Genomic DNA, 21,312 nt, shown 5'->3' with positions numbered 1-21,312 from the left:
TATCATTGTTTTACCTCAAAACCTGTGGAAGAAACCTATAGGCAGAAGAATATCCAGCTTGTTGTTCTGGGGATTCATGGATATGTGGCTTGATTGTCTATACATGAATTCTGATAAGTTATTTTTCACAGAAAAGAGTCCTTACTCTGGAAACGCCCTGCTGTACTGTTTAGGAAAAATAAACTATTTTATTTTTTGTTGGTGAGGTCAGGAAGGGCAATGTCCATGGAGAGGATACGGTTATCAGTGACCCTTCTCAGGGAGGAAGCTGTCATTATTGCCTCATAGCTAAATCAGCAGCCATTCAGGTGAAACTGAAGACACAGGACATACTGATCATAATTTCAGTCTCTCCTTTTTTAATTCATATGCTAAGCTGAAGGTTGGCACTGCTACAAAGAAATATTGGTTAATATTTATAGTGCACTCTGCAAGTGAGAAATTATATAATTAAGGAATGGGTTAAAACAATTTATGTTGATATCCCTCTTCATAATGTTTGTGATCTTTCGCCAATCAAAAATTGGATAATTAAGTGTACATTTAAAAGTTTTCATATTAAAAAATAAATAAAAGTAAAAGTTTTCATATTATTGTTAGATATCAATTAAAATTATGTTAAACAGAGGAAATATTTTGAATGAAAAACTTGGGGGCATTTTGATGCTGACAATGCAGGAACTTTATATGAACTTCGTTTCTTTGTTGTTCATTTCTAGGTCTTTCCTCATAGTTTCCAGAAACGGTGGTCACCTAAAGATCATCTGAAAGCCTAGTGTTCCCACCAGGATTGCCCTTAATCCAGGCCAGTAAGCAATCATTAGCTGCAGGACAGAATAGTTGCATGGATATTCCAAGTACCTTCTTAGAGACCAGAGACTGTTTATCTTTAAGAGACTATCAGGCCTCAACCCATGTGCTAGGCTCTATTTATTTATTTAAGGCCACAAATCCCAGGCTCCCAGGTCCTTCCTTCCTCCCTTTGATTTATATTTCATTATGTTCTATATATCCTCTAATATATAGAACATACCAATTCCCCACCCTCCTGAACATTTTATCAAATGTCCTATATCTTTAACCTCTTTTCTGAAAGTTCCTTTTGTCTTCCTGACCCAGGGAGACCTCAGTGATACTGCCTTCTGTAGTATATCTCTCAGGTGAAAGCTTTTAGGCACCGGCAAAGATGGAGCTAGTGTAGGTTTCCTCATTTCTCACTGCACTTCCAAATTTTTATCTTGTTTCCTCCTATAAAAGATTTAGTTTCAATGAAGCACATGATATGAGATACCACTCTCTATCCTATGTAGTACTTCATATTCAAGAATCTTATTTGCTCTAGTTCAGATATTAAAACCTTGGAATCTGACTCACAGTAATCCTGCTTTTATTCTTCTGTGTAACCTCAAATTGCACATAGATGATTAGTCCCCAAATGTACCCTTGGATCTTCTTATATCCCAAAACCATTTCCCACATATCACATCAGTCTCCATCCCCATTATTGTACCCTAAAACCTTTGATCTGCAGATACGTTGATTCAGAAATCTGAACTGTCCAACCTTCTGAATATACTCTCTACACCACTATCATAGTTCCATTTACCCACCTCATGTAGAAATCCAACTCATAACTCCATCAGCATTATTTCACTACTATTACCCCTCACTTTCTCACTTCTCTTGTTATTCAGCATAAATTATGGTTCATGATAATACCCTTGAGAATATTCTTTACTTTTTTAGCTCACTCTCCAGTATACTGAACAGAAAAATTTCCAACCCTGATTCCCTGTAACTATGTGTCTTTTCCTCCTCTATGCCATGTCAATTGCCTTGTTTATTTCCTTGTGCTCCAGAGCAATTAAACATAGAGGTGTTGCTAATATTAATATAGAGGTAACACTGTATAATTAGAGTATCTGAATACTTACCTATATTAACTCACTTCATCTTTGTAAACAACCTACTTACTTTCAGTACCCTAATTTTAAAGACAAGGTAAAAGAAGTACAAGAAAATATTCCTGTTTCCAAGATCACATATAGGATTTGAACTCATGTGGTCTGACTCCAGACTCTGTCCTCTCAGCCTCTGCTGGATATTAGCACTATAAAATCACTCAAATGCAAATGAAGACAACACCGTTTGGCAATCCTACCATTTTTCCAGCTTTCCAATGTAACAGATTTTATCATCTCCTTTCTCCACTATCTTCAATGTCTCACTACCAAGTGGTAAACCTGCTTCTCAGATCCCTGAGAAAATACATATCAAGAACTTTAACATCAGAGGAGATAGGATTAAGATGGTGGAGTAGGAGGACGTGCTCTCACTCCCTCTTGCAAGAGCACCAGAATTACAACTAACTACCGAACAATCATCTACAGAAAGACACTGGAACTCACCAAAAAAGACACCCCACATCCAGAGACAAAGGAGAAGCCGCAATGAGATGGTAGGAGGGGTGCAGTCACATTAAAATCAAATCCCATAAATGCTGGGTGGGTGACTCACAAACTGGAGAACAGTTATACTGCAGAAGTCCACCCACTAAAGTGAGGGTTCTGAGCCCCACATCAGGCTTCCCAACCTGGGAGTCCAACAATGGGAGGAGGAATCCCCAGAGAATCAGACTTTGAAAGCCAGCAGGATTTGATTGCAGGACCTCCACAGGACTTGTGGAAACAGAGACTCCAATCTTGGAGGGCACACAAAAAAATGTGCTCACCAGGACCCAGGGGGAAGGAGCAGTGACCCCATAGGAGACTGAACCAGACCTACCTGTTGGTGTTGGAGGGTTGCCTGCAGAGGTGGGGGGGCAGCTGTGGCTCACTGAGGAGACAGGGGCACTGGCAGCAGGGGTTTTGGGAAGTGCTTATTGGTGTGAGCCCTTCCAGAGTCCACCATTAGCCCCACCAAAGACCTGTGGGCTCCAGCACTAGGTGGCCTCAGGCCAAACAACCAACAAGGTGTGAACACAGCCCCACCCACTAGCAGACAAGCAGATTAAAGTTTTACTGAGCTCCACCCACCAAATCAGATTAAAGCATTACTGAACTCCACCCACCCTGCCCTACCCACCACAGTCCCTCCCATCAGGAAGCACACAGGAGCCTCCTAGATAGCTTCCTCCACAGGAGGGCAGACAGCAGAATCAAGCAGTATCAGCAGTATTTCATCTTGTGGAAGTGAAAACCACAGCCACAGAAAGATAGAGAAAATGAAAAAGCAGAGGACTTTGTACCATATGAAGGGACAGGATAAAGCCCCAGAAAAACAACTAAATGAGGAAGAGATAGGCACCCTTACAGAAAAAGAATTCAGAATAATGATAGTGAAGATGATCCAGGACTATGAAAAAAGACTGGATGCAAAGATCAAAAAGTTTACCAAAGACCTAGAAGAATTAAAAAGCAAACAAACAGAGATATGCAACACAATAATGGAAATGAAAAATACACTAGAAGGAACCAGTAACAGATTAATTGAGGCAGAAGGGTGAATAAGTGACCTGGAAGACAGAATGGTGATCATTACTGATGCAGAAAAGAATAAAGAAAAAAGAATGAAAAGAACTGAAGACAGCCTAAGATACCTCTGGAACAATGTTAAATGCACCAACATTCGCATTATAGGGGTCCCAGAAGGAGAAGAGAGAGAGAAAGGACCTGAGAAAATATTGGAAGAGATTATAGTTGAAAACTTCCCTAACATGGGAAAGGAAATAGCTACCCAAGTCCAGGAAGTGCAGAGAGTCCCAGGCAGGATAAATCCAAGGAGAAACACGCCAAGACATGTATTAGTCAAGCTGACAAAAATTAAAGACAGAGAAATGTTATTAAAAGCAACAAGGGAAAAACAACGAATAACATCCAAGGGAACTCCCATAAGGTTAACAGCTGATTTCTCAGCAGAAACTCTGCAAGCCAGAAGGGAGTGGCATGATATATTTCAAGTGATGAAAGGGAAGAATCTACAACCAAGAATACTCTACCTAGCAAGGATCTCTTTCAGATTCAATGGAGAAATCAAAAGGTTTACAGACAAACAACAGCTAAGAGAATTCAGCACCACCAAACCAGCCCTACAACAAATGCCAAAGGAACTTCTCTAAGCGGGAAACATAAGAGAAGAAAAGGACCTACAGAAACAGAAACAAAACAATTAAAAAAATGGTAATAGGAACATACATATCGACAATCACCTTGAATGTAAATGGACTAAATGCACCAACCAGAAGACACAGACTGGCTGAATGGATACAAAAGCAAGACCCATATATATGCTGTCTACAAGAGACCCACTTCAGACCTAGGGACACATACAGACTGAAAGTGAGGGGATGGAAAAAGATATTCCATGAAAATGAAAACCAAAAGAAAGCTGGAGTAGCAATACACATATCAGATAAAATAGACTTTAAAATAAAAAATGTTACAAGAGACAAGAAAGGACATTACATAAAGATCAAGGGATCCATCCAAGAAGAGGAGATAACAATTATAAATATATATGCACCCAATATAGGAGCACCTCAATACATAAGGCAAATGCTAACAACTATGAAAGAGGAAATGCAAGGCAGAAATAAAGACACAGGTGTAGAGAACAAACATATGGACACCAAGTGAGGAAAGCGGGGAGGGTTGTGGGGGAATGAATTGGGAGATTGGGATACCAAATTGTGCACTCTAAATATATGCTGTTTATTGTCTGTTAACTGTATCTCAATAAAAGTTCTTAAAAAAAAAATAAAGAACTTTAACACCATTACTCTAAGACAAATAGAATTGTACCCATTCTGTGCACATAGTGCCTACATTCTCTCCTGTTAAAAGTGAAATAGATTAATCACAGGTTAATCCTTCCATATCTGCTCAGAATTTTATCTTGTGTTTTCCTCTCAAGGAATTTATTCTGATTTGCATCCTCTAACTTTTAACATTCTCAAAAATGATAGCCAGTCTTTTGTCTTGTAGTCATTCTAGTAGATATGCAGCTGTATCTCACTGGGGCTTAAATTAATATAAATTAGTATTTCCTTGATGATTAATGATGTTGAGCACATTTTCATAGGCAGACTGGTTATTAATATGTCTTTCCTTGTGAAGCATTTTTTCAAATTTGATTATTTTTCTGGTGGTTTGTATTTTTTACTTTTAAAAGTTATTTATATATTCAAGGCAGAGGTCCTTTTACAGTCATGAGTATTGTGATTATTTTGTCCAATTTATGGTTTGCCTTTTGATTTTTCAACAGTGAGACATGAAGAGTAGAATGCTTTGAATATAAGTACAATTTATCTATTTTTCTCATTTAGTGGTGTATTATATTTACCTCTAGTGTCTCATTAGCATTATGTGTTCTCATTTTGAGCCATATTTTTTTGCTCAGGAATATGGATTTGTGGTAACACATTCAACCAAACTGTAATATAAAGTGTTTGCATACATATGTCTAAACTCTGTGACTATTAATCTGTGGCACGTGTAGAGTGGAATACTAGGAAATAGTAAAGTCTATGTACATATTATCTCATATAGGAATTATTAATGAAAACATGTCATTTTAAGGAGAAATACTCAAAAAACATTTCACAGAAAATGAATCTGGAAATATTCCAGAGATAGTCCTTTAGAACTAGGTAATTGTTGTGCAATTTAGCTGAGATAAGCCCTCCAGTTCACTGTCATCCCTGTAATATACTTAATGTAGTTCTGGCTCATGTCCATGTAAATAATTTTTATTATTAATCCCTGTAGGTCTTTTGATTGCCAGAAGAACTAACAGAATAGCTATATATAGCTATATCATTTAAAGAAAGTGAAACAAGATATTAAAGGACTCAGGGGTACTAGAGCACAGTCACTGGAGCTGCTCACAGTTGGCTCAAAGCGATGATAGCATACACCTCTTCTCAACTCTGCATTCATGTCATGACATTGGTATGTTGAACTTTATGTACTCCAAATTAGGGCTTTTTTTTTTTGGAAGTACTGTTGTTAAACATTTAGCTAGATACCACAAGTCAAGGTACTTGAAAGTTAAAACAATGAAATCTAGGTGTTTGATAATCATTTATATTTACATTTGAAATAAGTTAGAAAATATTGTCCAACTAATTTCAGATACTTATAACATTAGTTATTTGTCTTTCAAAGAAATTTCACAACATATTAATGATCTATAATCTGTTAGCCATGATTCACATTTTAAACAGAAAAAAATAAAGGTATGACTAAAACAACAAAGCAAGACATTTTACCTCAAACACTATTATCATTATTTTATTTTTACTAATATATATTTAAAATACATAATTACTTAAGAATCATGCATTAATATTTTACTGTCCTTAAAAATAGAATTAGTATGTGATTTTGTATGTGGGGAATGAAAAACATGAAAGTAAGAGAAAAATAACACAAATTGAAGAACAAATTGAGAGTAGATAAGCAGCTATTTTATGCTCAGGATACTATACCTTATGTTCAGGGACTGTCAGAGACCAGACAGCAATCCCAAGAAAATGGCTCATTAGGAGTCTCCAAAGGGAAACCACAGCACGGTTAGGGATGCTAGGAAGATATTAGAGCTGTCTGAAATTATAGATTTTGTACTGAGGAGTTATGATAAACTAAATTACATTCAGAGTGAAAAGTCAGAAAGACATAAAATTGGATCAACAAAAGAGAAAATATTTTATGGCTGTTTACTTTGCTAGATAAAAACAACACAAAAGAATCATGATTCATACCATTTTGATATTCATACTTTTTTCTTTAGTTAACTAAAGAGATAATAGTTTTGCTCAACAATACTAAAGTAGGATATCTGGTATTATTCTCGATTCTGCTCCAACTTTTAATTTTTAAACTCTAAAATTCCTGGATATATCTTTGAGGCAGTAACATTACATCAATGTTGTATTTTTTTCATCTCCCCAAAATATCTAGAACCATTCAGTTTGTGGAAACTATCGCTGTTATCACTGCATAGTGAACAATATAATATCTCTGATAAAGCTTATTAAAACATTTCTGATTTTGGCTGATTAGAATATAAAGCTAGAAGTAAAATTTGAATCTGCAACAGATGATGACATAACAAAAGAGACACAAAAAGACAAATTATTTCTATAAGCACTAAGAATTAAACTTCCCAAGTGTGATAGTTCACAAAAAGTTTTACTTTGTCCCTGCTCCTGATGTTACACCAATTGTTCTTGTACACTGAATTTAGGCTAAACCACCTCACTGGCTTTGGCCAAGGAGATGTGATCAGCCAACTCAAGCAGAACCTCAAGAAAACACTAGTCTATTTGTACTTGTGTGCTACTATTTCTACTACTGCCCACAGAGTATTCCTGGGCTAGTCTGCTTTAGTTTGCTTTAAGGTAAGAGACATGTTGAGCTGTCATCTATCAAAGGTCAACAGCCATCTGACCATAGGCATGTGTATGAGCCCATCCTACACCAGAAAAACAATCCAGAAGAGCCAAGTCTAATTACTAACCCACAGTCCTACAAGCCAAATAAGTGCTTATTATTTTAGTCTCTGATTTTGGGCTTGTTACACAATATGATGGAGGCATATGCATCTGATAAACCAAATTTTTTCTTCTCTGTTATTTTATGATTTTATTTGTTTGAAAATTCTAACATTTAAAAAAATTTTAAGTATTTTCAGTTAAACAATGACATTTTATGTTCTGTTGTGTACATTTATAATAGTAATACAATAAATTTACTTAAGGCCATAAATATTTTTTTAAATAATTATATTTTATTTAAACATTATAAAATATTGTGGCTAACTGATAACTGCATTGGTAACTGGTACTGTGTAAAACATTATTGATGGGTTATTAAACTTATATGCAAAAATAAATCATGTTATTAGTAAATAATGAAATTTCAAAAATGTATATTAATTAAATGGAAGACAAGATGTATTAATAATTGCTTATATATAAAACAAAAAAATGTAAATACTTTAAATTATAGCAAAAGTAAAGAAAAAGACACTTAAATTATCCTGCTCATCTCTACTGACCATAAGAAAAATCTTGACAAATGTAATCTGAAAGATGATCTTCAAGTTCATTTAACAGGTAACATGATAAAATAAGTCAGTATGATTTTAGAAAAGTGGATTATTCTAGACTAGCTTCATTTTTTTCTCCTAGTAGAGGTAGTCAGTTATTAGCAGATTAGAGATAATCTATCCTCCTTTGGATGGCTTCATGCTCTGCTACTTTCTTCTGTAACAGCATCGAGTCACTTGTCCCACCATTCCTGAACAAATCTTGATCTTGCAGGCAGTACACCACTGGGGAAACTTTGGAATTAAGCTAAAAACCACAGGTGTCAGATAGTAGAGCCAACAACATTCATTGTATTTCCAAGTGCCCTTCACTGACAATATGTCCCAAAATTTGGTTTTCCATGAACAGATTTCCATATAACCTTAGTGCAGAATGTGAGGATCTGACCCAGATATGTATGTATATAAGAATTTAATAAGTGATAAATGTAATTTAAGTACATTGACTAGAAGATGAATTAATCACTTGATAATCTTCCCAATGAGTTATCTGAGGTAAAGTTAGCTATATCCTCCACTTCTTACCTCCACTACCATCAAAACACAATATATTTTGGTATGGCTCTGTGTAATATCTATATATCTATATCCATACCCATATATATTGGTTTGCTAGAGTTATCATAACAAAGCATCACAGACTGGGTGACTTCAATAACTAAAATGTATTTCCTCATAGTGCTGGAGGTTAGAAGTCTAAGAGCAAGGTGTTGGCAGGATTGGCTTCTGGATGGCCATTTTCTGTGTCTTTATATGGTCTTCCTTCTGTGTGTGTCTGTGTTCTAATACCCTCTTCCTGTAAGGACACCAGGCATATTGGGTTAGGGTCCACCCATACAACTTCATTTTACCACGATTACCACATTCAAGGTCCTGCTTCTAAATACTGGATTTTAAGACCTCAACCAATGAATTTTAGCCCATAATACCATATACAAAGATATACATTTACTTCAATATATATTGCTTCATAATATAACAAAACTTAAATCATCATAAAGAAGAAAGAAGATATAGAATCTATATAGAAAAAGGCTTATATATTTGTTGGAATTAAAAAATTACTAAAATAAAAGAAAAACTCTTCATGGTAACTTTTACTATTAGCAAAATTGATAAACATACAAAGATTCAGAGAAACAGCTGTGCTACATATTACAATATAATGGGTTATTAGTTATCCCCCCAAAAGTTCCAAATATTTGTTTGAAGACAGTGATCCTTGGAGAAGGAATACAATCAGGATGGCATAGAGCAAGAAAACAAAAGGAAAATACAGATATCTGAAGATTTCCTGACAAGCTATGCCTTACTGAGCTTTGTGTACCCCCTGAATATTTATCTAATACCACCAAGAGTCAAGATCAGCTTCTCCGGTCAGGTTAGATTTTTCTCAACCATCACGTTCCATTCTGTAGAGAGAACTAGGATACTGACTTCTTCCCTTTTCCATCTGGTCTTCAAGGTTTATTTTGTAGCCTCTCTCTTGACACATTTATGATGGCTGATATCCCTATCAGAAGAGAAAAGCCCCAGTTGACAGGGAGTGTGTTACTTATGCTCACTTCTGGGAAATGAGAACTGGCTACCAGTTGCCATTTTTTCCTGCTGTCTCGGATGGTATCATAGTAGTGCCAGTCAGTGGTGTGTATGAATACATCAAGGAGATAACAAAGAGGGTGTTCAAGCTCCCAACTTACTCCAGGATACTTGCACAAATTCTCTGAGATATCAGTAATACTGTGAAGGTATTTCTGAACCAGCTGTGAGCTGTCGTGCTTTTAACTATTCAAGGCACTTAAATTGCAATTTTGTTGAGGCATATTTTTAAATATATACTGCAGCCACAGGTTGAATTATGGAAGTGAGGTACTTTGCAAGTGAATGAGACTTATGGATCCTTTACGTTCACATATCTCCATCATTTTTTTCTTTCCCAATAAATGTGAGTTCTTTTTCATTCTCACAATACCCTATGAGTTGGGACAATATTCTAGTTTTGGCATATGTAAAATCTCAGTTTCTACCCCTTGACATCAATAAGGACTGAGTTGCTATTCTGCAGCATGAAATTGTTCCTTGCCTTACTTGTTCTAATGTTAATCCAAGGAATATTGATAAGCCTTTCAGAGCTTGATTTTAGAGAGTTTTTCACCCTACCCAGAGTCAGTAAATTTACATATTAGCACCCAAAATTATCCTTAAAGGTTTGTTTGTTCTGAAGTTTTATAATATTTGGGGAACATTTTTCATAATTCATCATGAATAGTATAGACAATTTTCTTCATAAAGACTAGTGGGTGTAGCCTTTGTCACAATATTATTATTTAATATGATTCTTTGGTATACAGTATAAATACAACATTAACACATGTAAAACTTTACAAAGACAACATACATAGGATTTCATTTTCTATTATGAGTGATGTTTATTTCCTAGTAAGGGAAGCAGGATCAATTATGAAATAACTAAATGAATTTTGTTTAAAGAGCATTTAAATATTGAAGAAATAGATGAGGTAGGAAATATATTTTTTGAATGTCATTGAAGGGTTACAACAGAAAAACTGAAAGTAGAAGTCTATTGATAGAATTCCAGTAAGCATGGTTTAATTCCAAATCAGTCACAGTTCTGACTCAGACAGAGAAAGCTTTTTTTTTCCCCAATCCATTTTGTGCAAGTTGTTAGTGAACATATTAGTTAATGACCTGAAGGCAAATCCCTGACAATGTGATTTTGTGCTAATTGTGTGGAAAAATTTTTCTAGCTTTTAGAAATATTACATTCTGAAATGCTGTAGGGAATTCTTCTTCCCTATTTGAGCTATTCTATTCAACCTTCCTCAAGGGCACTGAATCATATTGAATGAGTCATCCAGCATTCACATCATATCTAAAATCAAGGAAAACTCTCAAGAGGCAATGTTAGGGATTAAACACTCTCATTCTGTTTACATTCAGTTGGCATTAAAATGAAAAATAAGTTATAAAATCAACTGCATTATGACTATAGATATTTTCATATTGCATTATATCAAAATGCCAAACTTTTAGATATAGCGTAACAAAAATATTTTTATATTCACTTTTGGAAAAGCTTCTTATTTTAAATTTCTCTTCTTTAAAACGCTTTTCTTTATTATTATTCAAATTAACATTCATTAGACATATATTAAAATAAATGTATGCTTCATAAATATGTTTATTAAAGGAAGGCCTGTGCTTTAGCAGCCTCAGCTTGAAAAACATTAAGTTAAGGTACATTAAAAAGTGAATGTGAGAAATATATATATATACACACACATACATACATATAAATTTTAAATTGTTGCAAGAACATCTGATATTGACTTTTATATGATTATAAAAGCTAATTTAAAAATACTGAATTTTTGAATTCACAATGGAAAATAGATTTGAGGATATTTATATATTAAATGCACACATGATTTAATTTTGTGTTATATTTTATTTATATTAACCAAATATAAATACAAATGCTCTAAGCAACCCAGAAGACGTTCATCACTTGATTTCTTGCGTTTTTAACTGCTTTCTTATTTTAACTGAATTTTTCACAGGAGACTAATTCCCACACTCTATGCCACACACAAACACACACACACACACATCCACGGCACCTTCCTAGTGTATTTAATGCATATATTTTCAACCCACCTAAATTATGCTGAATTGGGTATAAATGTGTCTTAAAAATTGTATAGATTTGTTTGAAATGTGAGTTTTCATTTTCTTTAGCACTGTTGTCCTATCAACTGTATTGTGTTCTTATGTTTTCCATTTAACATTAGGTTTTTGAGATACATTGATGTTTTTAAAATAAATGTCACATTATATTTGCTTTATTCATTTATCATATATGTGCATGTGATATGTGTATCTATGCATAATGAATATATCTCACAATTATAAGCCCAACCCTCCAGTAATAAACTTGTCATCTGCATTAGCTTCTGTGTTAATAAAACTACAACACTGTAACGAATGTCTTTTTTCATGTCTCCTTACAGACTTACGGGAAAGATTTTGGGGAGATATACATTCTGCTGTGAGACTAACTGGTGGATGTGGGATATTTGTATACAAGATTTTACCGGATATTACTAAATATCACCAGAATGCCTGCACAAGTTTCCAAACACGGGAACATCAGTAAGGCTTAAAGTTTCCAATTTTCCCATAGTCTTACATTTCATGGTGTATTGCCTTTACATTTTTGCCAATCTACTTTTTGAAAGAAGATATACAATTTTCATTTTAATATCTATTTACTAGTGAGGCTGAGGATGCACATATTAATTATGTGGCTATTTCTTCAAAGGCAATATAACAAACCAGTAAGGAGCACAGATTTTGGACCAAGGCAGTCTGGGGGCAAATCCTGCCTCCATCACTTACTGAGACAAAAATAAACTTATACACATTATTTAACTCTCTGTGCCTCCTTCTATTCATCTTTAATAAGGAGAACCATATCTACTTTGTAACTCTGTGAGGGTTAAATAAATCAATATGTATACAGTGCTTAACACAGTATCTAGAACACAGTAATAGCTATGTAATTGTTAATTATTATTTTTATTCATTTCCTCAGCTTATTTTTGTAAATATTTCCTTTCCTTGATATGTTGAATGTGCCATTTTATAATATAGACATTAATCATTTGCTTGTGTTGAACACTGCATATATCATCTCCAGTCTATCATATAGTGGTTAACTTTGCCTGTGATGAGGTTTTTTAATTAAAGGTCTTTTAGTTGTACCTAGCCAAAGCTAACAATTTTTATACATGGTTTATTCTGTAACATTTTGCTTTTAAAAAACTTTCTAACTATATGGTCACAATAATATTGCATTTTTTATATTATTAACTTTAATTTTACTTTTGGCATTTGGTTATTTAATCTATGTGGAGCCATTTTTTTAATCCAACTTTGTAACCCAACTTTTAAAGTCCATATACTGAATGAAATTGATACAGATCATCTACTAAAATTGCACAATTTCAGAATCCCCAACATACTACCTCTTATCAAATTTGAGGAAACCATATGTTCATGAATCTGTTTCTGGACCATCTCTGGGTCTATTTGTTAATTCTTGTACAAAAACTATAGTTTTTCCTACTACATCTTTGTTAAGTGTTTTAATGACTACTAATGATATATACGTACATGCATATTTCTCTCCATCTTGGAATTACAATAGAGATTCTTAACTTTATCCTGCTATGTAGAATATAGTATAGACTTAATTTCTCAAAAGTTTCTCATAGAAATTTGTCAAAATTTCCTTGAGCATATAGACATATTATAGTAGAGTTGACATATTTAAACAAATTTTCCCATTCATGAATATGTTTTGCCTTTTATTGAGGGTCTTTTTATAAGATTTTTATGTAATTCAAATAGTCAAATCAGACACATTAATTATAGATTTTTCTCAGTAAAAAATCTTACTGATAACTTTAAAAGGTTTCAGCAATCACAAAGCACAGATAAAACATACTGGACAGTTTAAGAGACCCCCTAAGAGAACATCAAGCACACTAACATTCACATTATAAGGATCCAAAGGAGCAAAGATAATGCAATGGAACAAAAATATTCTTTTCAACAAATGATATGGGAACAAGTGGATATCCACATACAAAAAGAGAGAGAGAGAAAAAAAAAAAAGAATCCAGATACAGACCCTACATCTTTAGCAAAAAGTAACTCAAAATGGATCACAAACCTAAATTTAAAACTATAAAGCACCTAGAAGATAACATGAGAGAACACCTAAATGACCCTGAGTTTGGCAATGACTTTTTCATACAATGCAAAAGGCATAACCCAGAATAAAATAATGGTAAGCTGGACTTCATTAAAAATAAAAAAAATCTGCACTTCAAGTCACTGTCAAGAGAATGAAAAGTGAAGCCACAGACTGTGAGAAAATATTCACAAAAAGCATATCTGCTATAGGACTGTTATCCAAAATATTCAAAGAGCACTTAAAATTCAACAAGAAAACAGCCAATTAAAAAAGGCCAAAGACCTTAACAGACACCTCACCAAAAAGATATACAGATAGCAAACTAACACATGAAAAGATGCCCCACATCATATGTCATCAGGGATATGCAAATTAAAACAACAATGAGATGCGACTACACACATAGTAGAATGGCCAAAATCCAGAACACTGATAACATCCCAATGTTGGCAAGAACGTGGCGGCATAGAACTCTCATTTATTGCTGGTGGGAATGCAAAATGGTACAGTGACTTTGAAAGACAGTTTATCAGTTTTTTATAAAACTAAACATACCCTTACCATATAAGCCAGCAATCATGTTCCTTGGGAGCATGCATCTATATTAACTATGTTTCCAAATTTATAGACATAGGTTAAGTAATATTATTGAATAGTTATTTAAAAATCTCAGCGATTATTTGTACCATAAAATACTTGCAACCTGCTAGTCCTTTACTATCACCTGTCTTTCTTAGAAAGAAAACTTTTTGACAGATCCCAGAAAAGCGTTATATTATTGAAAATAGAGACATAAAAATTCACATAATTTCCAAGAATAATAAAAGTAAAGTGAGGTGGGTTTTGCAATTTAAGCAATGCATGATAATACATGTTTTGAACACTGGGATGATTTTAGATACAAATTGAAAGAGACAATACGATGTCAAAACAATGTGAAATTTTGTTGTAGCAGCCTCACTGATGCTGTTGAATTGCATTGGCTGTTGAATTTAAAAGCATATAAGCATCTGATACACTGATAAAGTTCATTAAAATAACAGAAACTACTATAAAAATAAGCAAAAGATATAATTTTGAAACAGGACAAGGGTAATGTTCTTATATTTTCATATTAGGTAGGAATTAATAGCAAAATAGTTCATCATAAAATTCTACAGCAGTTTTCATCTAGGGAACTTTGGAGTGTCAGGATTAGAGGAACGGGGTAGTTTTTTGGTTTTTTTTTAGGGATCCTAATGTCTTTTATCATATAAATATTACACAAAGAAAACTTACATTAGATATAAAAAAAAATCACCTTCACAATCTGTACATTTGTTTTTTTCCTTGCAGTTCTTTTACATTATACATCTTTAAACAGAAATTCACAAATGGCCAGTAAAAAGACAAATCAATTACCAAAGAAAATAAGAAGTGACATTGTTGTTAACAAAAGATTTGTCCTTGTTTTGGCAGATAAATATATGCCCAAACTTATTTCAAGTTGATAAAAGACACACAAATTTGTATCCTAGGCTTGACAAACAAAAAATTTGTTCCAGATTTTTTCTGTAGGTTCTGCTAATGCCATGTAGTTCAGAGCAAGTAATATTAATTTATACACTATATTTCTTTGGCCCTTGCTGGACTGTAAAGACCTGTGGTGAAACTACTGCTTCCTATCCATTTCAGTGATAAATTCTGGAATGCTTGAGGCTTTCTAGCCATGTTAATTTGACTAATTAAGGAGACTGTGACCTTTTGAACTTCTAGATTACAAATTACATAGAAACTAACCTGGGCTCTATATTTTGGATGGTGGGTAAGAAGAATGAAAAAAATTTGTGTTACATAACTATTCTTAAAGAAATTGAGCTGTACCGTTTTTGGTTTATATCAGAGGAAAAGCATAGGTAAAGAATATGAATTTTAAGGATGAATAAAACTCATGTTTTTTCTCTACAAGGCAACTAGCAAAGTACTTCTTATAGGATTATATACCAAGTGATGGACCTAAGCAGCCCTGCCATGGGGATTTCTGAGTTTGGATTTAGAAAAAGGTAAATTTGTACGTAAAGTGATTCTTTAAAACACTAACTTAAAGCTAGTCACTAGTTTTTTCACTAAAGCTTAGTATAAGGTGGTATGCAAGTGGGAACTGGTCTTTCATCAAAGAAACTTCTTAAATGGTCTGAATCCTCCAAGGAAGCTATACTGTATATATAATTTGTTTCTGATTAAGACTTGGTGTTGTTGGCTTTAGGTTTGGAACTTTGGTTGTTGAGGTTATATGCTTGGCAGTTGGTCAACTTGCGTCTGAATTTTAAGTCAGCTTGGTATCAGGCTTTCCAAGCATGAAAGGTAAGTCCCCTCCCCCACAAAAGAAAATGATCATATTAATTTTTTTAGAGAAATAGTCTGACAAAGAAGTTTGTGAACAGTTGCCCAGATAATTAAATGAGTCCATTTATCATTAACCTTCACTAATAGAAAACTCACAGGATTCTTGTGACTTTGCCAAACAATACAATTTACATTATGAGCAATTTCTTTATCTTGTAACAAACTGAACTTCATGATTTTGTGTACATGACCAAAAGTCATTTAATTTACTTACATATTTTGCGAAAGAGGAAACAGAATTCCAAGCCACATGCATGTCTGATGTTGTATATATATAATATGTACATATGTACATGCTGTCAGCTATTATTGAAGCCTCTAGTCCAATTAGCTTATTTCTAAATACTATTAATAGTGAATACAGTACAAGCACAAATTCAGTTCAAAAACAGTTACTTCAAAAAAATAAGGATGGCACATGAGAATTAAACAGACTTTTTAAAAAAGCCATAAGTTCTTAATTCTATCCAGTGTAAATATGAAGGACAAACATCATGTTTGTGTTATGTTTATTTTAGCTAATTAGCCAGCCATTGTGTGAGGTACTAATAGCCAAGTTTCCAGGTACTTAACTTGGCTACTTATTTTATTATGACTGTGAGACTAAAACCATGTGTTGACCTGTAATTGGATGATGTCATATTGTTTAATAGCCCCTTCCTGCTCCCCACTTGCCAAAATTTGTGGCTACATCTCTAGAAATTCTCTTCTAGGTAGATATCTTCATGTGTGTAAGAACGTAGTGAAGAAGAAGGGGAAAAGGCAAATTGATTAGATCTGAGGTAGTGAAGTGGGAACCAGATTCGTAAAGAATGCTGAAATATAGAGGAAGTGATTCTACTTTTGGAATGTAGGTATTTTTCCATTATAAGCAAGCTTTGGATGGAACAAAGTAAATGCCTCAGGAAAAAAACAGGGAAGGAAATAAATTCATTTTCCAGGTATTTTTGTTCTACGGAAGCAGCAGCCGGGCAGGCCACATAGAAGAAGCTACCTTGTCAGAAAACTATAGTCATGTTTTGTATCATGCTTTGGATATTAGTCCCAGGAAAAAAAAAAGTTTGTGGTATCAATGGCAAATATTTTGCGTTCTTCAGCTTTCCTCCCTTTGATTCAACTGACTGGAAGAGAAAACCATACCGTAGCACAGTAGGAATCTTTTACGTATAAAAAGAGTAACCAGCTTTCCTTCTTTAAAGTACCTTTTTTAAGCCAGTCAATTTAAGGTTCCCCAGGTCTTTGTGTTAAGAGGTTTAGGAAATGAGATCTCTGATATACTATACAGTTTGTGCTGCTTGAGTTTCTGGGCTAAGAACAGTCACCCTGCTCCATCTGAGCCAAGACATGGTTGCTTCTTGCAAGCTGGAGGGTTTCTATCTTCTTCTGTGCATATTTCAGGTGGATCTTTAGAGCATTGTTATCTGCTTTCAGTGTGTTTATTTCCTGTTTCAGCTCTTGGTAGGTTGGGAGTCTGAGGTGATGGAACTCCTCCTTTGATTTTATGAGGGGTTCTTTGTTCTCCCACTTGACGAAAGCCCGCTTTCTGACCAAGACTGGGCTGGGGCATGGAGATGTAGGGCTGAGAAGCACATACAGAGCATCCTGGGCTGCCTTCCTTGGGGAAGACAGCACAAAGTGACCGGAAGGGCCCTCGCTGCCAAGCCAAGACAGTGTTTCAGTCTGGGTGGCCTTGTGGGCGACAGTCCTTTTCAGTCAAACAGAAATCTTCTGTGAGGACACTCCCATGAGCATGCTGGTCTGATCCTTACTCTCCTCACTGTGTTCTACCACAACCTCCCCATTAGGGAATGTGAAAGGTCCTTCCTCAGGTGCATGGAGCAGATCTTTGGCTCCCAAAGAGCAAAGGCTGGACGTTGGCCCCACAGAAGTGCTGTTCTCTGTGGGAACTGCTGAGTTCTTGGCTCATTTCTTGCACTCGAACACAACCAGGTCTTTGCATTGTTTGTGGCAGTTCATCCCACAGTCTTTACAGCGATACCCTTGTTTGATCACTCCCCAGAGAAATCCAGCACAGTTGTCACAGAAAGTGGGCTTCAGGTAGGTGGTCTCTTGAAAGTTTTGAGGAAAGCCGAGGCCCAGCTTGGAGTAGATTGAGCTGGCCCTCATGAAGTAAGCCGTGATCTCATCTCTGCTGATGAGGTCTTCCCTGTCTTTGTCCATCACACAGAAGGAAAATGGAAACCTTGCAGCAATCTTTTCAAATTCTTCCTGGGAAATGTGTCCATCTTGATCATGATCATAGTTCTTGAAGACAGAATCCACCATCCTCTGGACGTGTTTACTTATGGTCTTTGGATCAGGTTTAGGAGATACTCCAGAGGCCCAGTCCACTACTACTGGTGGCTTTGAAGGTGTCAGTGGTGGAGCTTTGTGGTTCCTGGGTTCCCGGGCATAAGAAAGCTCGTAGATTTCATCTTCAGTGTAGTAGAGATCTAGCGATAACGTCAGCAGGTGCACCAAGTCCTTGTTGGCCTCCAAGGGCGGGGTGACCTCTTGCAGCTGGACCAGTTCGCTGATATGATTGTAAAGGGCCAGCAGCTTGTGGACGTTCACCTTCCCCTCCTCCAGACAGTCAGGCATGGCTTCGTGCAGGGAGATGAGGTCCTTGAGGTGCACGCCCAGGATGGAGATCTTGAAGTGGGTGCACTCCCCGTAGGCGCGCCGGAAGTTGTCATAGTTTCTGCAGGAGGACAGCAGCTTGGTCATCTCACCCAGAACCTTATTGATTTCATGGGGGACATGTGAACTTGTCTCCTTGAGCCTGGAGATTGAGCTGTGACACAGGCCTCCTATCACTGCCATCAACATATTGAAGTTCTGTAGTTGGTGGAGCTTCTGAGCCACCTGGATGAATTTGATGAAAACTTCAGCTCGGAGCTGGGAGCTGGGGAGGCTGAGAACCATCAGTTGTACCCACTGGGAGATGCCGTTACACAGGGCAATGGACCGCTCCATGGTAGGGTTCTCCTTTACGCAGCTATTCACAAGGTAATTCTGATAATCGGAGAAAGATATCCTCCGGAAGGACTTGAACTCCAAGTAGGTAAGATGCTCGGAGAGCTCTTCTGGTTCCAGGTGGTCAAAGAGCAAGGAGACTTTCCGTTTCTTGCTGGTGTTGGATTTTATCCTTTGAGTCAGTTTCCTGGACCAGTCACGGGCATTGATTTGAGTTGTGTCAATCAGGCGGCAATGGAGCTCCTCGCCGTTAGCTTTCACCAGTTCCCGAAACTCCTCCATAGTGCTCGCCAAGCTGGCATCCATTTTAAACATGATCCAGAATTCTGTTATCCAATACCTTACAAAATAGCAGATCTTCAGGCAAAGCCCTGGTGAATTCTTTGCCAAGGCATCCTTATAGAGGGTGATAACTTTTTGGAGCAGTTCAGCAGAGGAAATGAGAATTCGGTGCATGGTCGACTTGCAACAGTTGGTTACTTCGACACAGGTTTCCGTCTGCATCGAAAGATTGAACACAGCTGTCGACGAAATCGTCCAGGCTGGCTCTTTTGGCTAAATGTCCCAGAGACACCATCATTCGGAACTGGGTGATCTGGGCCAGGCTGGGATGGGAGGGGAGAGGGCTGCTGGCAGGCTTCACCTCTAGTCTTGCTTTAGGGGCTGCTCTGCAGCCATGAGACAGTTTCCGCGGAGCTTCTCTCGCTTTGCCCAGGGTGCCCATGGCCGCGGCCGCGTTCGCAGAGGCGCCTCACCCAGCGCGGCGGCACGGGCTTGGCCCGCCGCCGCCGCCGCCGCCGCCGCCGCCGCCGCCGCCGCCGCCGCCGCCGCCGCCGCCGCCGCCGCCGCCGCCGCCGCCGCCGCCGCCGCCGCCGCCGCCGCCGCCGCCGCCGCCGCCGCCGCCGCCGCCGCCGCCGCCTGCCGGGCCCCTCCGCCCCGGCCTCCTCGCGCGGGACGCCCACCCGCCGCGCTCCGAGCCAGGCGAGCCGGACCGCGGCGCACCCGCAGGCACAAACCGGGGGTGGTTTATTGAGTAAAATAGTTTTGTTCCATAAGCTATTATGTAGGGACTTTACATAAGGATCTCTTCTATAAACTCGGTAATACCCTTCATAAATTCTAGAGCTACTAGTTTTCATATTTGATGTAGATTACCAGGTTGTATGTAATTGTGGGAAAATATTTATTTGTAATCCTTGGAAATATATCATATGAATGCATTTTATGTATAGATAACTAGAAAATTAGAATGTAAACTTTAATAAAAATATCTGGCATGTTACATGGAAAGAAGTCTATAGTTCCAGTATATGCAAAGATACAGAGTATAATTTAGTGATATGTTATATCTAAAAGAACTAATGTAAAGAAAACAGCTGATGGCTAAGAAAGATGAAACAAGTGAAATCTTATCATATGTAATGATAAGAACTGTAGAAAATTACAACAAATTAAAGGAGATAGAACAATGGAATTGTAGAGACAAAAGTTATTTTGTGTATCAAATACTACAACTCTTCCAGTTTAAAAAATGATGTTCAGTGACTTTCCCTGGAAAAAAAGTACAGCTGGGACTGAAATCTATACTCTTGATTCCTATCTTATAGTGCTGCTATTCTAGGCCTCTGTTCGGAGAGATTTTTTTTTGTGTCTACTTCACAGATTAGTTGTGTTATTGATGTTGTATGTTCCACTAACGATCTTGGATAGAAAATGGTAGAGAAAAAGAAAGCAGATCTCTAGAGAGGAACAGCAGACAGTGGGATAGATAAAAATAAGCTACCATAAGTCCAGCTGTACTCTTTCATCTGGCATCATTGCCAAACCCACTTATCTTCTGTTTCCTTGAGTTTTAGCTGCCTGAGGGTTGAAAGTCACTTATCTGAGGCACCGTAGACCCCAATCTAGCAGGAAAATAATAACTAGAATCTTACTCTCCCCGGAAGCTGTTTGCCCTCAAAGTGTCATATGCTAAGTCACTTGTCACTGTTGCCAAATCACTCCTTAGTGCTCAGTGCTACAACTCAACAAAAGTAAGTATTCATTTCTACCCTTTGGCA

General features: G+C 36.7%; 1 protein-coding gene across 1 annotated transcript; it reads right to left on the bottom strand.

Moving 5' to 3' along the window:
- Positions 1 to 17,584: 17,584 nt before the first annotated feature.
- On the bottom strand, positions 17,585 to 19,976 carry LOC130835826 (RAS guanyl-releasing protein 1-like). The gene is given in 2 exon segments (XM_057707686.1): positions 17,585 to 19,712; positions 19,714 to 19,976. Coding segments are annotated over 2 exon segments (2,391 nt in total).
- Between the last annotated feature and the right edge of the window lie 1,336 nt (positions 19,977 to 21,312).

This window comes from Hippopotamus amphibius, chromosome 14 (assembly GCF_030028045.1).
Source record: "Hippopotamus amphibius kiboko isolate mHipAmp2 chromosome 14, mHipAmp2.hap2, whole genome shotgun sequence".
NCBI lineage: Eukaryota > Metazoa > Chordata > Mammalia > Artiodactyla > Hippopotamidae > Hippopotamus > Hippopotamus amphibius.
This window is presented reverse-complemented; position numbering and strand designations above follow the sequence as displayed.